The following is a 23153-nucleotide window of genomic DNA, read 5'->3' on the forward strand; positions in this document are numbered from 1 at the left end:
TTAACCACTTGCCGACTGCCGCACGACTATTTACGTCGGCAGTCAGCCCCTCACAGGCAGAGTGACGTAGATCTACGTCGCTAGCCTGTGAGGGTCTAGGGAGCGAGCGCGCGCCCCCGGAGGCGCGCTCCCACTCCCGCGTGGTCACGGACCCCCCCCCACGCGTGTGACCGGCGGGCCCGATGTCCGCCGGTCACTCGGCGATCGTCGCTGCAGAGGGAGAAAGGCAGGCGGCTAGTGTAAACAAGCCGCCTGTCATTCTCCCCTGTGTAGAAACAGTGATCATACGGTTCTACTATGTAGGACCGTTGATCACTGTTTCTACAGCTCAAGCCACAGCCAATCACAGTTAGAATCACGCCCCTAGGGACACACATAACCCCTCCCTCTCAAAAAAAGTTAACCCCTTCACTGCCAGTGTAATTTTATAGTAACAGTGCATATGTATAGCACTGATTACTGTAGAAATGTCACTGGTAACCCCAAAAATGTCAGTCAAGGTTCCGATCTGTCGGCCGCAATGTCGCAGTACCGCAAAAAAAAAATCGCAGATCGCCGCCATTACGTGTTAAAAAAAAAACAACAAAAATGACAAAAATCTTTCCCTTTGTTAGTAAACGCGATAACTTTTGTGCAAACCAATCAAAATACGCTTTTTGCGATTTTTTTCTACCAAACATATGTAGCATAAAACAGATTGGTCGAAAATGTTAAAAAATTTTGATTTTTACATTTTTTTTTGGGGGGAATTTCATATAAAAAATTTGAAAAATATTGTTATTTTTGCTAAATTTACGCTCTTTTTTTGTTTATAGTGCATGATCAAAAAATCTCACAGGTGATCAAATACCACCAAAAGAAAGCTCTGTTTGTGGGAAAAAAAGGACGTCAAATTCGTTTAGGTACAGCATCGCATGACCGCGCAATCGTCCGTTAAAGTCACGCAGTGCCGAATCGCAAAATAGGCCCTGGTCAGGAAGGGGATGAAATCTTCCGGGGCTTAAGTGGTTAATGGGATTGCAAGTTGCTGATTTTTTTTTATTATCAGATATTTGCAACAGGCTAATGTCATTTTCTCCTTTTGCAAGCCATAAGTTTACTTTAGAATCCCCCATCTGCAAATTACCTACCAAAAGAAAGGTGCTAACCTGCTGACCTTGACCCCAAATACTGTATATGCAGGTAATTTAGCTTGTGTTTGGCTCTCCCCCAGCTATCTGTACACGTTTCACTGCTGTTTTATCCACATAGGATATACCATTATTTAGAGATGGACAGAGATCAGGGAATGCAAGTAAAAAAAAGTGCTGTTTGATCTTCATCTACCTGGGGATTGGGTTGGTGTTTTGAAAGTGTTGGATCCTAAAGAGAGAGCTTGGCTTGTGAGGAGATAAAATGCAATTTGGAAAATAAATTACAGATTGCAACTGTAAAACTGTGATTAAGAAAGGGGGCAGAACAGTGGCTTGGCGGTGAGCACTTCTGCCTTGCAGCACTGGGGTCCTTGGTTCAAAACCCAGCCAGGACACTATCTGCATGGCTTTTGCATGTCCTCCATTTGCTTGTGTGAGTTTCCTTTGGTTTACCCCTACACTCTAAAGACATGCTGGTAGGTTAATTGGCTCCTGTCCTAACTTGTGTGTGCAGGTATGTATACATGTAAGATCAGGACCTTAGATTGTAAGCTCCTTGAGGGCAGAAACAAATGTAATTGTATAGTATATAAAGCACTACGTCAACTGTCAGTGCTATATAAATACCTGTAGTAAATTAAAGAGAGGACTTTGAACTGAAAACTATGCCATAAGGTTTTTCAGAATATATTCTCTTACTATTAAGTAAAACTCTCATCATATCCAGTTCAAATAAATATCCTCCTGCAAACTTACCTATGATGGTTTTTGAAATGTGGAGTTTGGGGATTATCAGGGATCTGAATTTTTATTCCCATTAGTTATTACTTTTTTTTCTGTATTAAAATGCCACGGGACTTCAAAACATACAACAGGTACACCAGCACTGCACAGCTTGCTATGATTGCTATGGTATTTCTGTCTTTGTACTTTTTATTATCTATAACACGTTAGTAAAAAATATATCAACTTAGGGTCATTTCAATAACTGGAGGTATAATTTTTATGGCAGAGAAAGAGTAGTTCCCAGACATCTAAAAGCCTTAACCCAGGGGAATTGCAATTACATAGTGACCTTTACATTGTGATGACTGGCCTTTACAAGGTTCACAGTGACATTTGGGTGGTTCCAGAGTCATCTTCATGATAAGCCTTACCCAAATACATTATCAATGATAACATGTCCTTCTCTGCCTTTTAATAAATCAGGAATTAATAATTTTTACATACTCTAGTGGTGGTCTCTTTTTGTTTACTGTCTTAGCACTAAATTCTTAAGCACTAGATGGCAGTGGCTATGCTGTATGTTAAACATTGGTTCAAAATAGTCTGTTATCAAGCAGAATAAAAAATTGCAGGTATAAAGTACAAACAGACTGTATTTATAGCTGAATGGTGTGCTGTTTTGACAGGCAAGTTTTAGCATTTTCTGATTGTCCTCCACTTCCTACCTACTTCACATTTTATTGGCCAGAGAGTCATAGTGATTGACAAGTAGGATGGTAGAGGTTGGAAGAAAACGCCAAGATCTGACACTAGAACTGTTTGAGTTGTGCTTGTCAGAATAGAAGATAATAAAAGCAAGGTATAAAGCAGCCCATACATTGATCATAATTTTTTCGTTGAACCAGTGGATTGAACGAAAAAAAAAATGATCCAACTCCCCCCATCCACATACTTGATGTGGATGGGGGGAATCCTTCCTGCTGTGGTATTGTATTATGTCAGTGGGGAGCCTTCCCTTCCATCTGAGTACAATGATCAGTGTTGCTGGCACTGATCATTTGGGAAAAACCCGACAGGCTGGTTGTACACAAATCGATCAATAGATCAAACCATGAGCAACCAGCCTGCCCATACATGGATTGAAATTCGGCCAGTCCCTGCTGAACTATCTGAATTTCGATGCATGTACAGCCAGCTTTACACTCCACATTTTATATTGCTCTGTGAATTCAACTCACTTTAAACAACTTAAGGTGATCCAAGACAGAAATTGGGTGTATTCTAAATGTACTACACACTAGAATGCCGCAACATAAGACACACAAACACCAGAAATTACTGCAAACACCAGAAGGTTTAAAAAATGTTTTAATATAATATACAGTATTTCATAATACTACTGGCAATCAAATAAAGTATTTAGATTACTATATTCTATTAGGTACTCCCATTTTCTCCTGTCCGCGCCACTCACTGATCACTGCAATAGTAGTTGCCCACTGAAGATTTGTTAGAAACTGACATTTCTGGGAGTTTTGTTTTCTGGTCCCCCATTGCACTCTGTGGTTCCTTCCACTTCCAGCAAATTGAACTGAATTAAAATATCTTCCACAGTGTGGACAACAGAAGAGGTTTAGAATCTAGCTGCTTCTTTCAGGGAGACCTTTATTTCATGAATCATTTGGGCAACTGAGTTGCTCTAAATTGTCAGGAAAATGTATGTGCCACTGTGCAATTTCTTTTAATTAACCGGTCTGTCTGTATTGATATCTTTACGTGAGCAGTAGTATGTATGGTGGGAAGTCACAGATAAATAGGAAAAGAATCAAACTCTGATACGCTCACCAAGATCAGACAAACACAGTAAAAAGGGAAGGATCCACATCACAGTCAAGCAATTACACTAATCCTTGCAAGCTTCTAACTAGTTTCCCTTGAAATTGCTCAAACTGAAAATGAGCAACAAGCAAGAGCGCTCCGGATTCTGCAGATTAACTAATTTATTCAAATAAAAAATCGGAAATTGCATTCATGTTCCAGTAAAAACAGGCTTTCCAAAGTGTCAGCGTGTGCTGTGTTCAGTCCCCACTGCAATCAGCAATCAACCCCCAATCCTTGGGAACTTGTTAGAATTCAGTTGAAACCCATACATTAAAAAAAAAAACAGTAGTGCTATTTTGTACTAAGCCATGTTTACACCTTTGTGGTGCTAAAAAGCAAAGCATGTTAATGTGTTTTACTTTATGCAAATATGTGTGTTGTGTTAGGGTAGCCCATTGATTTCAGTAGGGTCCCTAGTGAACTACAATGCACAAAACTGTGTATGTACTTTTTTTTTTTTTTTTTAAAGGCTGTTCTCCTGGCTCTCTCCCTCCTCATTGGCTCAGAGAGAGCAGCAGGAGCCATTGGCTCCCACTGATGTCAATCGCAGCCAAAGAGGAGGGAGCAGTACCGGGCCCGCTCTGAGTGTTTTATGGACACTTAGAATGGGATTCTGGAGCAAGCACATATTGTGCCCCCATAGCAAGAGGCTTGATATGGGTGCGCTCAGCAGGGAGGGGGAGTGCCAGCGGGGGACCCCAAAAGAGGAGAATCAGGGCTGCTCTGTGCCAAACCATTACACAGAGAAGGTAAGTATAACATGTTTGTTATTTTATTTTAAAAATCACTTGAAGGAATAGCAGTACAGTACTACAATGGGCAACACAGTCATTTGCGTATGCACTAAAGTGCATGTTAAAACTGAGTAAAGATGTGAACAAAGCCTAAAGTCTAGTACACACCTCTTTTTTTTTTTTTGTTCAACCCACTGGGTTGAAAAAAAACTGATAGCTCAGGTCTTAGCTGCTGTATAAACAATTTGATGTTAGTACAGTGATCTCCCCTGCTGTTCTATTGTGTTCTGACAGGGGGATGCCCCTCCCGCTAAAACACTCTGGTTAGCGCTCTTAGCCATTGGCTGGGAGCGCTGATCGGGAGCTGGTCAGCCGTCTCCTGTCAGACCAGTTGCCATACACACGGGCCAAATGTTGGCAGTTTTTTATTGAACAGGCCGATGTCATCTGACATTCGGCCCATGTGTTCTAGACTTTTAGGGTTGGAAAGGCTCCAGAGATTGGTGAGGGGAGCTGAAATTACAAATGGGGGGGAGCCCTGGAGCTGATAATCTGCAGCACAGATTACTGGGTCCCTGAGCTGCAGTTACTTTTATTATTTCTTATGTAATCTATAGAAAAAAAAATGAAAAATGTTGTTTTGCTTTTTTTTTTTTTTTATCATTAGTTCTTATGTGACACATGAAAATTTAAACAAAATGAATAAAAATGAAAATTATAGGGGAAAAAAGACAAATGATTGCTAAGGGAGAGTACTGAGTAAATTAGGGCTGATAAGGGTTAAGTATGTGTTAATAATTGATTATATAAGGACACATTTTATTAAAAAAAGAAAATGTAAAGTTTTAAGTTATGTCACATGCAGATCAAAGGTAAAATCTTTCATCTACATATGAATGAAATAGTCAATACAATAAAACAATACATTTCTTAATTCAGAGACAGAAGCAAAAGTGCAGATTTTTACAGACTGTAAATTAATGGACTGTTGACAACGCTGACGTCACTACTGCAATTACACAGCGGAAGAAGCAGCAAGTTGACTTTGTAAAGGGAGAATGTACAAGGAAGAGATGTGTACTGTTTGTTTGAAAGGACCCTATTACTTTAATTTAATCCCCTGCAAGCCTGTTACAATAAAACCAAACCCTTAAGAAAATTGTGGCCACACACCCAGTTCACTGCAGAGGTTAAATTGCTTCTGGGAGGAAGCAAGAAGACTTGGAGGAGTAGGGTTGGGGAGAAGGAATGAACAGGAGAGGAAAGGGGGACACAGCAGAGTTGTGTGCAGTATCGGGTGTATATGTTACAGTGGCATGGGGGCAGTGTAAGTACCTGCATTTGACATGATATTGGCAACTAGCAAATTCCTGTACAGAGAAGCTCAGAATGGAAAAGGGAGAAACAATGCAAGGAGTCGATTCGTTTTGCTGCAGTGCTCATGTACTAACAAGAAATATACTGATAGTAGCAAGAAGCAGAGTGACAAAGAGATTTGGGGTGCTGCTTCTCCTTTCACTATCCAGTCACTGGAGGAGGGACATGCCCTGTAACGTTACTTCACTGTAGCAGAAAAAAATCAGGCCCTCTGCCCTGCCAGGTAGAGATGTGTTGTATGACAGTGTACATTTCAGAACCGGTGGTCAGAAATACAAATACAACTCACTTATAGGTATTTGATCTCTGTATTTAGCATTTATTTAGAGTTCCAATTTAAAAGATACAAGACTGCCAAAAACAAGCAGTTTGCCTGTCATAGATTTTGCACTTAATACCCCACAGCTAGAGTACTAATGTGAGTCCGACCTAAATCTGGCTCCATACCTTTTATCAAAGGCTCAGCTACCTTCTTTCTCCTGCAGAAAATGATAGAAAGGTTCTTTTGAACGGCACAAGTTCACAGACTTGTTTCTTGTTTCTGGTGTGTGTGCGAGAAGCATTTTTTACTGAACCCACATAATGTTAGACTTTACAAGGGGCTGTTTTTTAGTAACTGACATGAGATTGGCACCCCAGGGGCAATCATGGACCCTTGGGAGCCATGGGATGCCATTAGCAGATCCCCTGCTGGTAACATGTATGGTAAGCTTTAGAACTGTGATTTTATGGGTTTGGAACTCTAATGCCAATGTAAGCTAGCAATTTTATTGTCCATACGAAGGTCTACACACATAGGGCTTGACCTCCCATTTTTTCTGTTATATAATTCTTGTTGATATTGAAGTTCTTTTATAAAATATGTATTCAAATTATTTCCACAACTATACTTCCACTTTCTCCATCAGCTCATCCCCCACAGTGATTGCCTTTTGTTCCACTTGACCCTCCCTTCTAGATTGTAAGCTCTAACGAGCAGGGCCCTCTAATTCCTCCTGTATTGAATTGTATTGTAACTGTATTGTCTTCCCTCATATTGTAAAGCGCTGCGCAAACTGTTGGTGCTATATAAATCCTGTATAATAATAATAATAATAATAATAATAATAAAGTATCCTTCTATTTTGTAAGTTGTCTATATTTTTCAAATTATTTTGTGTTTCTGTTGTTCAACATGGGGTATAACCTATTTTCTATTTTTTTTTTAATTAACAGTGGTCATACATCCCTTACAATTACTGGTACCAACCTTGATATTATACAGGAGCCAAGAATTCGAGTGAAGTACAGTGGCAAGGAATCTGTGAATGTACGTCTGCCGCAAGCAATTTGTTATTGTAATATGTAACAAGATTTCTGCTTTTGCTTGTTTAGCTCGGAAAAAAGATGATCAGATTTTTAAAGTACTGTTGTGTGATAATGTATGCAGATTTTGATTGTTTATTGTACTGCCATTTGGTCTGTACATTTTTCTTTGCATATGTGCAACAAATGTGCAGCTTTGAGATGACATAGCACCACCTACTGCTTGTTGGCAGGAACTAAAATGCATTAAAAGCTGCTTGTTTAAATGCAATAGTTGTATGTTTTTTCTAAACAGAAATTTCTAAGGCCCCGTTCACACTGGGGCGATCCGACTTGGGGGGGGGGCGACCTCCGAGGTCGCGGTGCGAGCAGCGCGCCGCGACCTCGGAGCGGGCGGGACGGACTTCATGACATTGAAGTCTATGACGGTCGCTCCGGGTCGCCCCAAAGAAGCTCCGGACCCTTTTTCTAAGTCGGAGCGACGTGTGTCGCTCCTATTAGAACGGGTCCGCAGCTTTCCTATGGAAGGCGACCTGTGAGGCGACCAGGTCGCCTCACAGGTCGCCCCAGTGTGAACGGGGACTTAAGTTAATCAAAATACAGAAATATATATGTAAAATACAAATTTAAAGACCCATATAATTTAATCATGGAAATCGTTTTTTCTAAAAATCCCACCCCCCTCAAGGGAAACTAAGTGGATTATTTCCTGATTGACCTCTATGTTCTTTAAATACAATCAGTTCTATGAGAAATCCAGTTCTATGAGAAATCCAGAAGCAAAGAGTAGTTTGCTGACACAACATACCTAATTTTCTTGACTCTTCATCAGGTAAAAATACAGTATATTAGTACGGTAATGTCCATTTTCAAACATAACTTTGACAGATCAAAGATTTTACCATACAATAATTATTGTGCCTAATTGATTTGTTTATAAAGTATCATGAACTTGCAGTAGAAAACACTGAATATCTCAATGAAGTTTCTGTAAATTGGTTTCATAAACCTTCTGCAGTATTTTGGATGAAATTGTAATAGTATTGTTTTCTCACCAGGTGTGTAAGATAGTTAATGCCTCTTGTCTGACCTGCTGGGCTCCAGCCCTTACTCCAGAATATCGCCCCGGACTGGATGCCGTGGAGAGGCCAGACGAGTTTGGATTTATCTTTAATAATGTGCAGTCACTACTGATCTTCAATAATACCAAATTCATCTATTACCCCAACCCAACATTTGAGCTTCTCAGCACTACAGGCATTCTTGAGCAAAAGCCCGGAACTCCAATTATACTAAAGGTGAAGACACATCTGAACTACATGAAAAAATGACAGTATATATGTTTGTTTATAATATAACTGTGCAATTTCCTGGTGCAAAATAGTTTAACAAATGTTTGTGTTAATATAATAAATTTGAAGGATGCTAAATGAAATATTTGACAATGGGGGTGTTTTCTAAATCACAGGTTATGTTATATACGGCAGGAAGTTTAAGGTTTAGCTTTCCTATGGAGATGCTATGGGGAATTGTTGTGTGCAACAGCAGAACTTATGCAGGCAATATTTATTGATTCATGGTTCCAAAAACATTTATTAGTATCAGTATGAGATATAATGGTATTGCATGACAAGTCTTTTAAAGCAATAGAAATGTTGCATGTACATTAGGCATAACAGTCTCAAACAATGGCCTGAATTTAGTGGCATTAACTTTCAGGGCCGGTTCACACTTTTGCGAGTGCGGCGATCGCATGGAATTCGGAGCGCACTGCTCCTTCATTACATGCGATCGGATGTGCGGATGCGAGTTCAGCCATACACTTTGTATGGCTGAAATTCGCACTGCACCCGCACAAAAGACACACAGGACCCTTTTTTCCAGCCGCATCAGGATCGGATCGCACAGTGGTTCACACTTGTGCGATCCGATCCTGTGCGAACTGTAAAGATCGCACTGCGATATGTGATCAAACTGGGGGTGTCGTTAACATTTAATTGACACCCCCTGCGTATCGCATATGGCAGTGTGAACTGCCAGATGTGCGTTTGCGATGCGGGAACAGGCTGCTAATTCGCAGCCTTCCCGCATCGCACAAGTGTGAACCGGGACTTAAGGGGCGGCATTGTCTACTGAGGGCCCCACCTGCTTAAAGCAGTATTAAACTCACAAACAAATATTTATTATATTGCAGCTTATAAATTCTTAGATGTGATGGCTGCCTTGATTTCCTTTTTTAGGCTATTTTTATCTGGTAATCCAAATAAGGGGCTAGAGATGGACTTTGTTGGCACATCACAATTGACACAATGTCATAAAAACTATACATTTTATTCAAAACATATTAAAATTTGGATAAAAAATTCATATAGCATTGTCATTAAAAATAATATGCAACATCATCACTCCAAAATATTGATAATCGACATGTGAACCCCACCACGCCAACCGATATTGTAAGCAGTATAATGAAAAAAACCATATGTTCTATTTATAGAACTTCATAGGGTATAAAGATGATGAGTGGTTTCCAACGTTGGCGTTGGATTCACTGCGAATGATACAATTCTCCACATGTTTTGCGCTGCCGCGCTTCTTCTGGAGAGTGTCACAATATAATTTGATCACAGTGTCTAAGTCTATCTGGTGATCCAGCCATGAAAGTCTGCTGTTTTTTGAAAGCACACGCTCTCCAGCAGAAAAAAGTTACAGAGAGGATATAAACCATTTACCATTGATAGGGGTGTTTCAAATGCTCAGCTTTTATTTATTTATTAAAAACTTTTATCTCAAAGGAAAATAAAAACAGTTTTCTGTAACTGATTATAAAGTTTGAGCTGGAGTTTGGCTTCAGTTTGTTAGTATATTTAAATCTGTTAATGCAGTTAACACTCCTGTCCCCCCAGACTGACAGTGCTGCTGTCCAAAGGTGCCTCCTGTGCTCCTTTATCTACAGTAGGGGCACTTTAATGCAGGATATGTGTTCCTAGCTAGATCACTAGGTTAAAACAGAGAGGAAAAAGCCTAAAAAGGGAAACAAACCACATCTAATGATTGGTAAGCTGCAATATATTGTATTTTTGGTATTGGGTTTAACACCACTTTATTACACTTTAATTGTTAATTGTACCTTAGGTACACTACATTTTAGTAACAATTGCGCATTTACAGGCATTCCCAAAGTTTATTGGCTCTGAAATGCCCAAATATGCTTCAAAAAAAGCTCTTGTACTTTTTTGAGCAACAACATAGGGTGACTGAGCGTAAAAAGTGTGATCAGGCACAGTTAGAATGAATGGAGTTCGGCACAGTAAGTCGTAGTCAGGCATAGGAAAACGACCTAGTGTGAATGGGGGCTGAAATTACCAAGTGCCACAATAAGACAGGGGGTGCTGCATGCAGTCCAAAAACATCAGTTGGCATTTCTGTTGTAATGTTGAAAATGGAACCTCATAGGTTTGTAATAATGTGATGTTACTTTCTGAGCAGGGAAAGAATCTGTGTCCACCTGCAGCAGGAGGGGTAAAGCTGAATTACACTGTTCTGATTGGAGACACGCCATGTGATGTCACTGTCTCTGAAACTCAGCTTCTTTGCGAGTCGCCTAATCTTACTGGCCAACATAAAGTAACTGTAAGTGCCTCCATACTTTCTTTCTTTCTTTCTTCATTTTCATATATTTTTTTATGTGAGCATCAAATGGAGTGTTGTGGCTGTTGCAAAGTATAAAATGTACCCATACTATATATTTTTTTTTTTTTTACATGACTGTCACTGTTTCAACTATTATGACTTTTCATCTTTTCTATTGCATGACAACAGTATTTACTGCTTTTAGCCTTTTGAAGCATATCTACAGAATTTTAATAACTTGTTATGTTGTGATAAACCTTTGACAACTAGCCAAAAGTCATCTTTAAGCATCTTACAGAGGGCCAGTAAAACAAAGCTGTCTTAGGCCCCTTGTACACAAGCGTCATCATTTACTGATGTTTTCTTGAGACGCACGTGTGCAAAGGGACACGTTCTTGTGACGCACGTGTGCAATCGGACACGTTCTTGTGACGCACATGTGCAAAGGGACACGTTCTTGTGACGCACGTGTGCAAAGGGACACGTTCTTGTGACGCACGTGTGCAAAGGGACACGTTCTTGTGACGCACGTGTGCAAAGGGACACGTTCTTGTGACGCACGTGTGCAAAGGGACACGTTCTTGTGACGCACGTGTGCAAAGGGACACGTTCTTGTGACGCACGTGTGCTAAGGGCTAAAAACTGAGTGTAAAGTAATGTTCATTATTTGGCCCTACTATGTATGTATGAATGTGAGTTTAGGGACCTTAGGTTGTAAGCTCCTTGAGGGCAGGAACTGATGTGAATGTGCAATGTATATGTAAAGCGCTGCGTAAATTGACAGCACTATATAAGAACCTGAAATAAATAAATACATTATAGGCTAGTAAAGGTGCATAAGCATATACATGGGTATATATGAGTAAAATTCTTCTTCATTGCCAATATTGTGCTTTACTCATTTATACTCATGTAAACTTGCTTATGGAGGAGTAAACACGTGCATACGAGTAAATTACTGCACTCAAATGAAAAAACTTTTATTTTTGTTTTACTGCTCTGCACTTATATTACTGATCTTTACTCAGCTGTGTGCAATGTCCCATGGACAAAAATGAATCTCATTTCAGATCAGTAAAAAAGTCAGTATTTTTTACTCCTATGAGCAAGAGGTGCTTAATTGGTTGCTAGGTTCAGTGTACTTTGCATATAGCTTCATTCTTCATTCCCATTCTACTATCCCTGAGTATTTTTTTTTTTTCCTCTAGGTCCATGTTGGTGGCATGGTATTTTCACCTGGTTCTATCAATGTGTTGTCAGACAGCCTCCTAACTCTTCCTGCTATTGTGAGCATAGCTGCTGGAGGAAGCCTCCTTCTTATCATTGTCATCATTGTGTTAATTGCTTACAAACGCAAGTCCAGAGAGAATGATTTAACCTTGAAGAGACTGCAGATGCAGATGGACAACCTGGAGTCACGGGTGGCTCTGGAGTGCAAAGAAGGCAAGTGATATTTTTTTTTTTGCAGAATAAAACCTTAACTCGTGTTGTAATTCTTCATTGCCCACAATCTTAAGAGTCAGATCCGGGATTGTAGGTGTATGTTTCTACTTGTATGAAAAAATATTTTCTGTTTCACCACTTTTTGATTGATTTGATACATACAGTTTTGGATTAAATCATTGTATTTTATTTATTACCAGGTATTTTTGCATGCTTTATTCAAAAGAGCAAGATTTGACCATGTTTAAAGGTTTTGTTTCAATAACTAATCCTTGGTCTGGGGTATTAATGGGTGACAAAATGGACAGAAAATGTGTGAATTGAGCTAAAATGCTTGAAGCCATGCTTAGAAGCTTATATAGCTGAGATCTAGTGACTATAACTGTAAGAAAATTAAGTAACATTTTAAATTATAGTACTACACTGAGAGATCTTTCGTTAAAGTGGCTTCTGAAACTGACACCTCTGGCAGAGGGGAGTGACAGTTTCCCATGTCCATGGCAGTGCTTAGTGGTTTCTCCAATCTCCCATGTTACTACTGGACATAAGAGGTCAGAGGGAATAACTACTGAGTGTGGCAAAAGAGACAGCAAATCAACACTACCAATAATGTCTGTTTCGGAAGACATTTAAAAAGGAGGATTATTTTGCAAGGAGGCAGCATTCAGCAGCTCAGGTAGCAGGAGGGTTAAGGATTCATATTATTTTGCAGAATGACATTATTTAGGTAAGAATTAAAAGCATTAAACAAACCTGATAGGGTTTTTTTGAGCATTAATATCTCATTATATTGTTTAAGCTATAAATAGACCTTACATAGCTATCTGATCTTGTGTTTGTTAAATGATCTTTTGAATTGTATGTAGAAGGATACCCAAATGGCTTCCTCTGCTGGAGGCTCAAGTACAAACCCTTGAGTTTCCACAGTCAATACTATGATAACATAGATTTGTTTTGAAGCCTGTGCAGCAGCCTGACAATGCTTTCCTTCTTGTTGTTTTTATTGACCAGCAAATAAATGTCCTCTACAAATCCCAGAAGATTGCCAGCTTCCAGTGATAACATTTGTCAGTTGAAATAAGAATACTAATGCTGTTGTAGGGGCGAAGACAGGACTGACAGGGGAAGACTGAAAGCTGTTAGCAAAAGGGAGGCAACTTTCTCTGATATTGACAGCTGTGCTAGGAAGCTATTGCAAGCATTCACTGCTGCCATGTAACCTACTGGCCAAATCAAAATATTCTGTGGGGTCTTTTGCAGAAATTAAACTTATCTCCGCACCCAGTTCTCTAGGGTGGAGAATGGCTAAACTTTGTTAAGTTTTTGTTCAAGTGCATGTCCTTGTTAGGGGCATTTCCCATCATCTTCTGTGTATTTCACACCCCAACACATATGTTGTCACTGGGACAGGAAGTAAGTGGAAATCTTCCCTTTTACTTACACTTTGCCCTCAGTCCTACTTACTCCAGTTTCCTCTCAGCACTATCTAATGCTTTAAATCCAAAACTTTTATATTCATGGTAATTTATTTATTGTGTCAGAAAACAGTCTAATCCCATTTGTACTTTGTACTTTATATCTACAGTAATACTGGAGGTCTTTTTATAAATGTTGTCATAAAAGACTCATACAACTTTCACTCAAGATTCACCCATTTTTCTATTTGGGTTCAACTGAAAATAGTGTTAATCCTAGGGAATATTTGTGTAAACCTAGGGTAAACCATTTATAAATAGACCTATGGTTTTCAAAAAAGAAAAAAAAGTTTCTTAATCATGTTGTACAGGACACAGAGATTTAACCATGGTTTATATGCAGTGATTCCAAAATGCACAAAATATAACTGGATATTAACATTAATTGGTAATAACCCGAGGAATTGTTAATATGGAGCATCAGATTGCCTCCCTTGGGGATAAGGAACAATTTTTTTCCCGGTTGGAGCAAATTGGATTTTTCTTTTTTACTTTTACCTCTGGATAAACTGTGAATGTAGGCTTGTGGAGTTTTTTTTTATGTGTGTGTTTTATATACGTATATATATATATAGATATATCTATCTATAGATAGATAGATAGATATATCTATATATATATTTATATCTATATATATATTGACCTAGAAGCACTTTTGTCTTTTTGCAACCTGTCTAACTATGTAACCATGACTATGGGTGATTGGACATTAGCAAAAAAGCTGCAGGGACATTATATATATATATACCCCTTCTACTCCCAGGAAACCTATTTTTTTTTTTTTTTTGCTAGTGTTGTTAGGTGATGGATGTCTTCTGAGAGATTCTTATCTATTTTAAAATATATATTTTTTTAAGTTTGTCTTAAGTGAGTTGGCGGCCTTAACTCCTAAAGAGCTTTTCCTAGTGTTACACAAGGATTCTTCTTTCCATCGCAGCCACTGCATTGTTTTTCCCTCCTTATTCCCTCCTGCTCCAAAACATATAATGTCTTTCTTTACTGTCTTGGCGTAGGACACACTTAAAAGTTCTACCTTTCGACTACAGTCTCTTTTTGACAATCGGATTTTCTCTTTGTCCTTTCTGAGGGTTCCTGCAGAGGGCTCATTGCTTCTCGCTCCACCATTGCTTAGGTGGATTAGACAAAACCTCATTCAAGCCTAAAGTTTGAAGGATAGGGTTTATCACTGCCCTGTTAAGGTTTATTCTACTAGACCTGGGAAACAGGTGTTCAGAGGCTTCTCAGCATCATGCATTTGTTTTCTTCCATTGTTCAGTGCTGCCACCCTGTCTTCCATTCACATGTGTGTTAAAGGGGTATTATATCACAAACCAAAAGTGTAATATATTGCAGCTTATCAATCATTAGATGTGGTGGCTGCATTTGTTTTCTTTTTTTAGGCTAATTTCCCTCTGTTTTCACCTGGTCATCTGGCCAGTAACACTCCTCCTGTAATAAAGTGCCCCCACTCTGCATGAAGGAGTGCAGGGACACCTTTGGATAGCAGCATTGTCAGTCAAGGGGGAGGGGAGTGTTAGATGCACTAGCAGAGAACAGGACACAGGTCCCTCCCCTCTGTTCTATAGCTTGATGGGAGTGAGAGTGTTTTTTTTTGTAGCCTGTACCCAATCACCTGATGTTATCTGCAAATAATCAATGGTTAAGACTAGGTTCCCAGTTCCTGTTTTATTTGCATAGAAAACATTTCTTGTTTAATGTATTTTATTGTTTTTTAATAGCTTACAGCGATTCTAAGACACAAGGGTTACAATTTTAACAACCAAAAATTTGGCTTGATAGATAAGTTTAACATTGTATAACATAATAAATGAGGTTACAATAGATTGAAAGGTGATTATGTAAAAGTGGTGTGGTCTGAATACTGGTACTAATATAAATTGAACTTTATATGGATATGGGACTGACCAGAGTTTACAGAGGAGTAGCCAAAAGCAGGAAGAATAGATAGGCTATCAGGCTAGGCCTAAAGCTCGGTACGCACAGGCAGCTTTTTTTCATTCAACCCAGCAGACTTAATGAAAAAAAAACTGAGGAGCTCACTGCACTAACTGTGCGATGTTAGTAAAGCGATCGCCCCACTGAGCTGTTGAGTTCTAACAAGGGGGACTGCCCCCCCCCCCCATCCCCCCTCCCCTTCCCCACCAGAACACACCAGTCAGTGCTTGCAGCCATTGCGCTGATTGGATGCCGGGCAGCTGCTGATTTTCCAGCATGCCCGCTTGACAGAAACTGAATGGACTGCTGTACACACTGGCCAAATGTTGGCTGGTTTCTATTGTTCCACCCTAATGACGGTAGGAGTATACAATAGCTAACTGGGTAACCCAAACTGCCTACAGCTTTGCAGAGAGGGAGGCAGGAAGGGGGGGAGGTGCCTAAAGGTAAAAGGGACAAGGTAGGGGTCCTGGGGGGGTCTACCAGATGGAGGCACATGGAGTAATATATTGGTGAAAGTAGATCAGCTCAGAAACAGTAATGTAGCATCACATTTTGTAGGGAGGTAGCATTCTAACCATGGCTGCCAGTTCTTAGAATATTTTGTGACTCTATCTTGCAGTTCACAAAAATGTAGAAAATTGTGGTTGATGATAAAAACCAATCAAACACACGCCCAGCACTAGTAGTCCCTACGAAATACTAGATGATGACACAAAGTATTGAGATGCAACACAATACTGATGTAACTCCAAGTATTAGCATGTAACACTGAACTGGTGCAACAATAAATATAAAAAAATCAATAAATATATATATATATATATATATATATATATCTGATTAGCAGCCGCTGTAAATAAACAGTACTATAAATAAAGTGCAGTTTATAACGTGTCAATACACAAAATCAATCACACTCAGCAGCGCTATACCCAAAGTCATCCGCTCTGAGTATAAAAACGTCAAATATAACACAAAATGCACAGGACCATCATATGAATGTAAGTGTCCAATACATAGAGCAGTCTCTATAACTCCCCAGTGAGGTCTTCTACTGTCAGAGTGACATGGAGTTCATAATCCCAGATCGAATGAATAGTGGTACTTCAATCCGGATAAAGTGAAATGGGTCCACCACCACACCTCCAGTGCTCCCCTCTAGATTAAACACTCACCAGACCAACAGAGATCAGAAGCCTCTATGTTATTGCCTTTCAGTTGTCTCTCCAAATCTCTGGTTAATAGATACAGATCACTGCACGCTATAGCTTCCTGTTTCCTGTGCTCAGACTCTCCAGTACCATGTGACACAATTTGACCAATGGAAAAAGACAAGAGTAGGGCTCGGATAGTGTGGCAACGTTTTCAACTATTTATTGCTAAAAACACAATCAATCCGCCCCCCCCCCCGTTAAACATGCTTACATTCAAGTGTAGGATATTCAACATATAAGTTAATGGAATACCGCCAGTATGTAGCCCAATCCGGCCGATCAGTCAGCTCCCCGCAGATCTCCCACCTCTGCTATGGAAGCCACGGCTTCTCGGCAAGGACATCCGACTCCTGGTGTCTCCACGATAGCGGCGTGCTGGCGTTCTGACGCGTTTCGTCGTAAAACGACTTCAACAGAGAACCTCACTGGGGAGTTATAGAGACTGCTCTATGTACTTACATTCATATGATGGTCCTGTGCATTTTGTTTTATATTTGACGTTTTTATACTCAGAGCAGATGACTTTGGGTATAGCGCTGCTCAGTGTGATTGATTTTGTGTATTGACACGTTAATAACTGCACTTTATTTATAGTACTGTTTATTTACAGCGGCTGCTAATCAGAGATATATATATATATATTTATTGATTTTTTATATATCTTGCAGTTCAGCTTCAATTTTAGTGTGGATCATTGCTTACATCACCCTATTTTGTGTTTCAATCAAGTGGAGTGAAGAAGATTTCTTTGCTTTTGCTATGGTTTGTTTGACAGCTGTGGTTATTTGTAGTAATAGTTTAATCTAGGTCTTTAAAATATTATCTGGTTGGTGGTTCAAAAGTGCTATGAGTGAGTTGGGAGTGATCGTTTTCAAGAACAGGGTGGAGAGAATCTGATAAATATTTATCCAGGAGTGCAGCTTGGGGCTGAACAACCACACATAGAAATGGGTGCCTGGGTCCCCCCAGCCATGAAAGCAGAGTGCTGAGTAGGAGGGGCCATATTTTGTCACTCTGGCCAGAAACAGGTGCCACTAAGTCTTGACCTTAAAGTTTCCACCCAGGGCGGTAACATTTTGCATCAAAGATTTAGTGTTCGTCCTTATTGTGTTCCAGTCGTCAGGAGTTAAAGCGTCTCCAAGGTCTGTTTCCCATTTGCTAGTATAGTTTGGGTGGATGCAACCAGATTTATCAAGTAATAGTAAAATTTAGAGATTAGCCCAAGGGCATGAGGGACTCGATTGCAAAAGCGTTCAAATTAGGTCATTGTTGCAGGGGTCCCAAGGGTCTGGCATGTTTGGCACAGTGCGGCATGAAAATGCTTACGTTGCAGGTAATGGAAAATTCCAGAATTTGTTAGGCTGTGGGCATCCCGTAGAGCTGTAAAATGCCATGGAAGTGGTAAAATAATATAATCTGATCAGCTGTGCTGCTACCCAAGGCTGGAAGGCAGACAGGGCCGCAAGGGCTGGATTTTTTAGATATGATAACATAGGTAGGTATGGATATAAGAGGCCATTAGGGGTGAGTTTGTCCCAGAGGGTAAAAGAATGTTTTCGGATGTATAATATGTTGGTAATCCATACAGTTAAGGCACAGAAAATTTGCTACTGAAAATGGTTTGCATCAAACCGCCTCATTGTGTACCCAGAACGAGGTTTCCTAAACTGAGTGATATTTTGTAAGTTGGACTGATTGTGCTGCATAATAGTAGTTAGCGAAGTTTGGGAGTTCCAGCAAACAGAGCAAGTCAAGGTCTATAAGTTCCCCATGTAAAGAAAGTGCGTTGAAGGATACAAAGGTAATGTGCCAGGACAGCAGTAGGTAGTACCTGAAAAAGACACAGGGTTTTGACATTATGACTGTGGTTATTCCCCCTAGCCAGGAGATTAACAGTGATGCCCAGCGAGAGAGGAGGGAGGAGAGATGGGACAAAATGTAATGGTAGTTGGTTTTAAATAGGTCCTTCACTTTGTTTGACTTTATTCCTAGATAGAGAAGGTGGTTGGGTTCCCAAGGGAATGGGGATGTTGTGTGTAATTGTGAACTGGTGGAGGGGAGATAAAGGGATATAAGGGATTGGCCAAAAGACCCGAGATACAAGCAAATCTCCACAGAGTGTGAAGGTTGGGCATGGAAGTGAGGGATGAGGTTATGAAGAGCAGTACATCATCTGTGAATAAACAGAGTTTATGGTGCTGTCCTCCCAGTTCCACACCCTGGATGTTGGGGGTCTGAAAGGATCAGCTGTGTTAAGGGCTCAGTGGCAAAAATGGGGATAAGGGGCAGCCCTGCCTAGTTCCTCCACAGATGGGGAACAGGTCTCACCTATGCCTGGAATATTTTATATAGGCTTTCCGCTCATGATATAAGGAGGCTACACATCATAGAAAACAGGGTCCAAAACCCAACAGGTGTACTACGTAATGAAGATACGATCAGGCAATCAGGACACTGAGTCAAATGCCTTTCTAATATCGAGGGAAAGAAGGCAGGTGGGAATGCGACAGGTGCATGTCACGTGGCTTATTGAAGAGGCTCTGCAAATATTGTCACTGCCGTGACATACTGGGATAAATCCCACCTGGTCTTCATGAAACATAGAACTGATGATAGGAGATGAGCTGTGATGACTCTGAAATTGAGAAGGGACATGGGCCTACAATTTGACTATGACATGGTGCCAGATTTCGGCTTGGGTATCATGGTGATAATGGCAGTCAAGGTTTCCAAACTGAAGTGTTACAGATTTGTGAGCATTGGGGTCTGGAGGCCATTAAATGTTTTATAGTGAGCTACCAACAAGCCATCTGGGCTGGTGTGTTTTTTAGGTTTAGATGATTTGTTGACTGCAAGCACTTAGAGTGATAGGACTTTCTAGTGAATCTCTGGTGGTGAGTTTAGGTAAAGTAAGGAGAAAAAAGCAAGGCCGCCTAAGAGCGATTCAGAGGACTAAATATACATGTTAGCCAGCACACCATGGATCTTGCATAGCAGTCCAAAACTTTTTATTGAGAAAGGTCACATCACAACAGTTTTGGAGCCACGCAGGACCCCTTCGTCAGGCATCACAACTTACCCTGTTGTGATTTGATCCTTTTCGCAATAAAAAGTTTTGGACTGCTTTGCAAGATCCATGGTGTGCTGGCTAACATGTATATTAACCTGTGATTTATCCAGTGTCCAGCTGGTGATCACTGCAGCACCCGCTATAAATGTACCTTCATCCAGGAATGTGTGCGATTGGAATATGAGCAAAATGATTCAGAGGTCTGTCACTACTGTAAAGTTGCGAAACTCGTAGTATTTTAAGGGGACTGCTTGTATGAAAACCAGTGGGAAGCTTCAGCTGACGATGAAAATGATTTTTCAGATTTACATTTTTGCTATCTGCCTATTATTTCTCAATTTTTATGTCATTACTTATGATACTGAAGCAAATATACATATTTTTTTCTCATAGGGTAAATGCCAATAAAGCTGAAGAAACAAACCCAATCCTATTTTATTTATGTACAGACACAATTGCAGTATGTTTTAAAATTAGGTTTAGTTGGTAGCTCCAAATATTACAGCAGTCGTTTATCACGGAATTCCTGCTCTCTTGAGATGTGTTCTTGTCAGATAACACTCATAAAATAGACAAGATTCAATGATCATTCTTTGTCATTACTGTATTTTTACCTTTTCTCCACCACCACTTTTTTTTTTTTATAAACACTTCTTCAATGGCAAGCTACCGCAGTACATGCCAGTCAAAATCACTTTTACTTGTAGTTGTAATTGATTTGTCTGCAACTCAAGGAAAGTACTCCTTTATCCATGCATGCTATGCTAAATTAATTGTTTCTTTTGCTACGGATTTCAGCTTTTGCAGAGCTGCAGACTGACATCAATGAATTAACCAGTGACTTGGATCGCTCAGGAATCCCTTACCTGGATTATCGTACCTATGCAATGCGAGTGCTGTTCCCTGGCATTGAAGATCACCCTGTACTTCGGGAACTAGAGGTCAGTAATAAACAGTTTTTCTTTCTGTCTTCATGTGAAGTACTGGTCTTGTATTATTGCTGTATTTTCTGTATGTTTTATATTTGTGGGACCATGCAAGATTAATAAAGCCATATGTGCGTATATAGCACAGAAGTGCTCATGATTACATTTGGTAAAAATTAGTATGTAGTGCAGCTCAGTCCAGCCTGATAGTACATATTAACAGGTTGCACCTGCTTTTAAGGGGCATTTTCTTTTTGCTTATAGGAGTGTGAGTGTGTGTGTGTATATATATATATATATATATATATATATATATATATATATATATATATATATATATATAAACTATTGCACATCTCTGCTTTTGTGTCTGGCAGCAAAGGCATTAGGGAATTTCAACCATAATTTCTCAGGCTAATGGTGCAGGCTGTTTTCTGTTAACTCTCTGTCTTCGTACAGTTATGGGTCATTGACCCACGGCAATGGACTGCAGTCGAGCTAGGATTCAGTGCAAATATGCTGGTAATGAATTCCAGGGAAGGTAATGGCCTCATATTAAATCTGTCTCAAAGGAGGTAGAGATTAGAGGGGGCCAGAAATTCACATGGGAGAGGCGGTGAGGTGGCTGCATAGAGGTGGCTTGGCTTATGCATGAGGAAAATTAACAAGCAGCAAAAGAACCAAATGACAATTCTACAGAATGTTGCTGCTGTCTAAAATGTTATAAGCGTAGCTGCATACAATCTGAGGTTAGGGATCAATATGGCTATTCCACTTCTTGATGGCTTTGAATTGCTAAATACATTGATTAGTATTTTCTTATTCCAGAATCCTTAAAAGGGGAGCAGTATTGATCAATTTACCCCCCTGTTTTCTCATATCGTTAACTCTGAGTTATTACATGCAATTTATTACATAATATTTTTTCCTGAAAATGTATTATTTAAGAGGATACTATATCCATTCTTCATTAAATCTCTACTAGCTAGCTTTATCAGCACTATTGCTCTCTACAGAGAATACTACATTCATTTAAAAAAAACAGACAATTGTTCACTGGCACAAATTATTTTTAATGCGCCTCTATTAATGCACCAACATTGTTATTGGTTTTTACATATGTAATGTTATGTTTTTTTTTTTTTTATGCAGTTACAGCATGTGCACATATTATGCATTTTTTAAATGTGTTTTCAATGATACTAAAAGTCGAGCTGTGACATTTCCTACCAATTTGTTTGATCTGAAATCAGCAGTAGTTTTCTTAGCTGTCAAGCATCAAACATGTCATTGCTTAGCCTTTTCGATTACTACCCCGGTGGTAACCGCTTTTAAAAGATGTTCTCAAAAGACAAAGAAGAAGTACCTACTCTACCTGTCTAATTCTGTTCGATGCGAGAAATCCTTTGTCCGAATCCTGACAAGTTTCAGAAATATTCTGGAAGACATGTAAGTTTTTATTTTGTTAACAGCTATTGGCACAATAAATATATTTTTCATTTATGCTTTAATTTTTCCATTTTCTTATACAAACATATTTTTTTTTTCTAGCTTCTAAAAAGAACTGCATTATGCTTTTGGAGTTCTGCATTAAGTGTTGCCAGAATTGGAGTTGGAGTTGTCCTATGATATGCCCAGTGGTAAGTGTTTTGTTTTTAAAAATGTTTGAAAAAAAAAAATGTACATCATTTTTTTGTGAATGAGAAACTTTAGCTAATGTGTTAAATTTTTAGACATGATAAATTTGATCTTTGCCTGCAATTACTTTTTGAGAATTTTTGATAAATGTATACCTAAATGAAAAGTTATTCCTTTTTGTTGCCTATTAAACTTTCAATGTTACTTTGCACCAAATAACTGAAGCACCATGTTCTATAATATGTGTGTCAGCCTTATTTAGGCTATAATTAAATGTCCTTTTACCCAGTGTTTTTGACAATCGTTTGATTTGCAGTTGCACACATTTTATATAAATAAGGTGTCAACATTTGCTATATATCATCCTTCAAAACACTCCTAATGAAGTGCAGTTTTCATCATAACCCTTGTTCTGTTAAACTGCATTGGTGTCCTGGTCCTGGTAAATAGTTTTTCAATTAAATGTTAATAGCGATGGTTAGTGCATTAAAGTTACAATAGGATAAGGGCATTTATTTTGTGTATCTATTACCCATACCAGTCATGTTTGTAAAAGGAAGGACGTGTCTGACATTTTATATATTTTGCTTATATCTTTTATTAATATTGATTACAAGTGGTGGACAAGGAATACAAACC

The 23153-nt window shown here is 39.3% G+C and overlaps 1 protein-coding gene across 1 annotated transcript in view; it reads left to right on the plus strand.

Moving 5' to 3' along the window:
* The window catches only part of PLXNA2 (plexin A2), a 539737-nt gene that overhangs the window by 431231 nt on the left and 85353 nt on the right, over nt 1-23153 (plus strand). Inside the window, exons 17-21 of the mRNA XM_082245705.1 lie at nt 7067-7160; nt 8215-8454; nt 10646-10789; nt 11998-12232; nt 20749-20891. Coding sequence (XP_082101831.1) covers nt 7067-7160; nt 8215-8454; nt 10646-10789; nt 11998-12232; nt 20749-20891 — 856 coding nt within the window. The remainder of the gene's footprint in view (nt 1-7066; nt 7161-8214; nt 8455-10645; nt 10790-11997; nt 12233-20748; nt 20892-23153) is intronic.

This window comes from Pelophylax lessonae, assembly GCF_965119305.1.
Source record: "Pelophylax lessonae genome assembly, chromosome: 2".
Classification (NCBI taxonomy): Eukaryota; Metazoa; Chordata; class Amphibia; order Anura; family Ranidae; genus Pelophylax; species Pelophylax lessonae.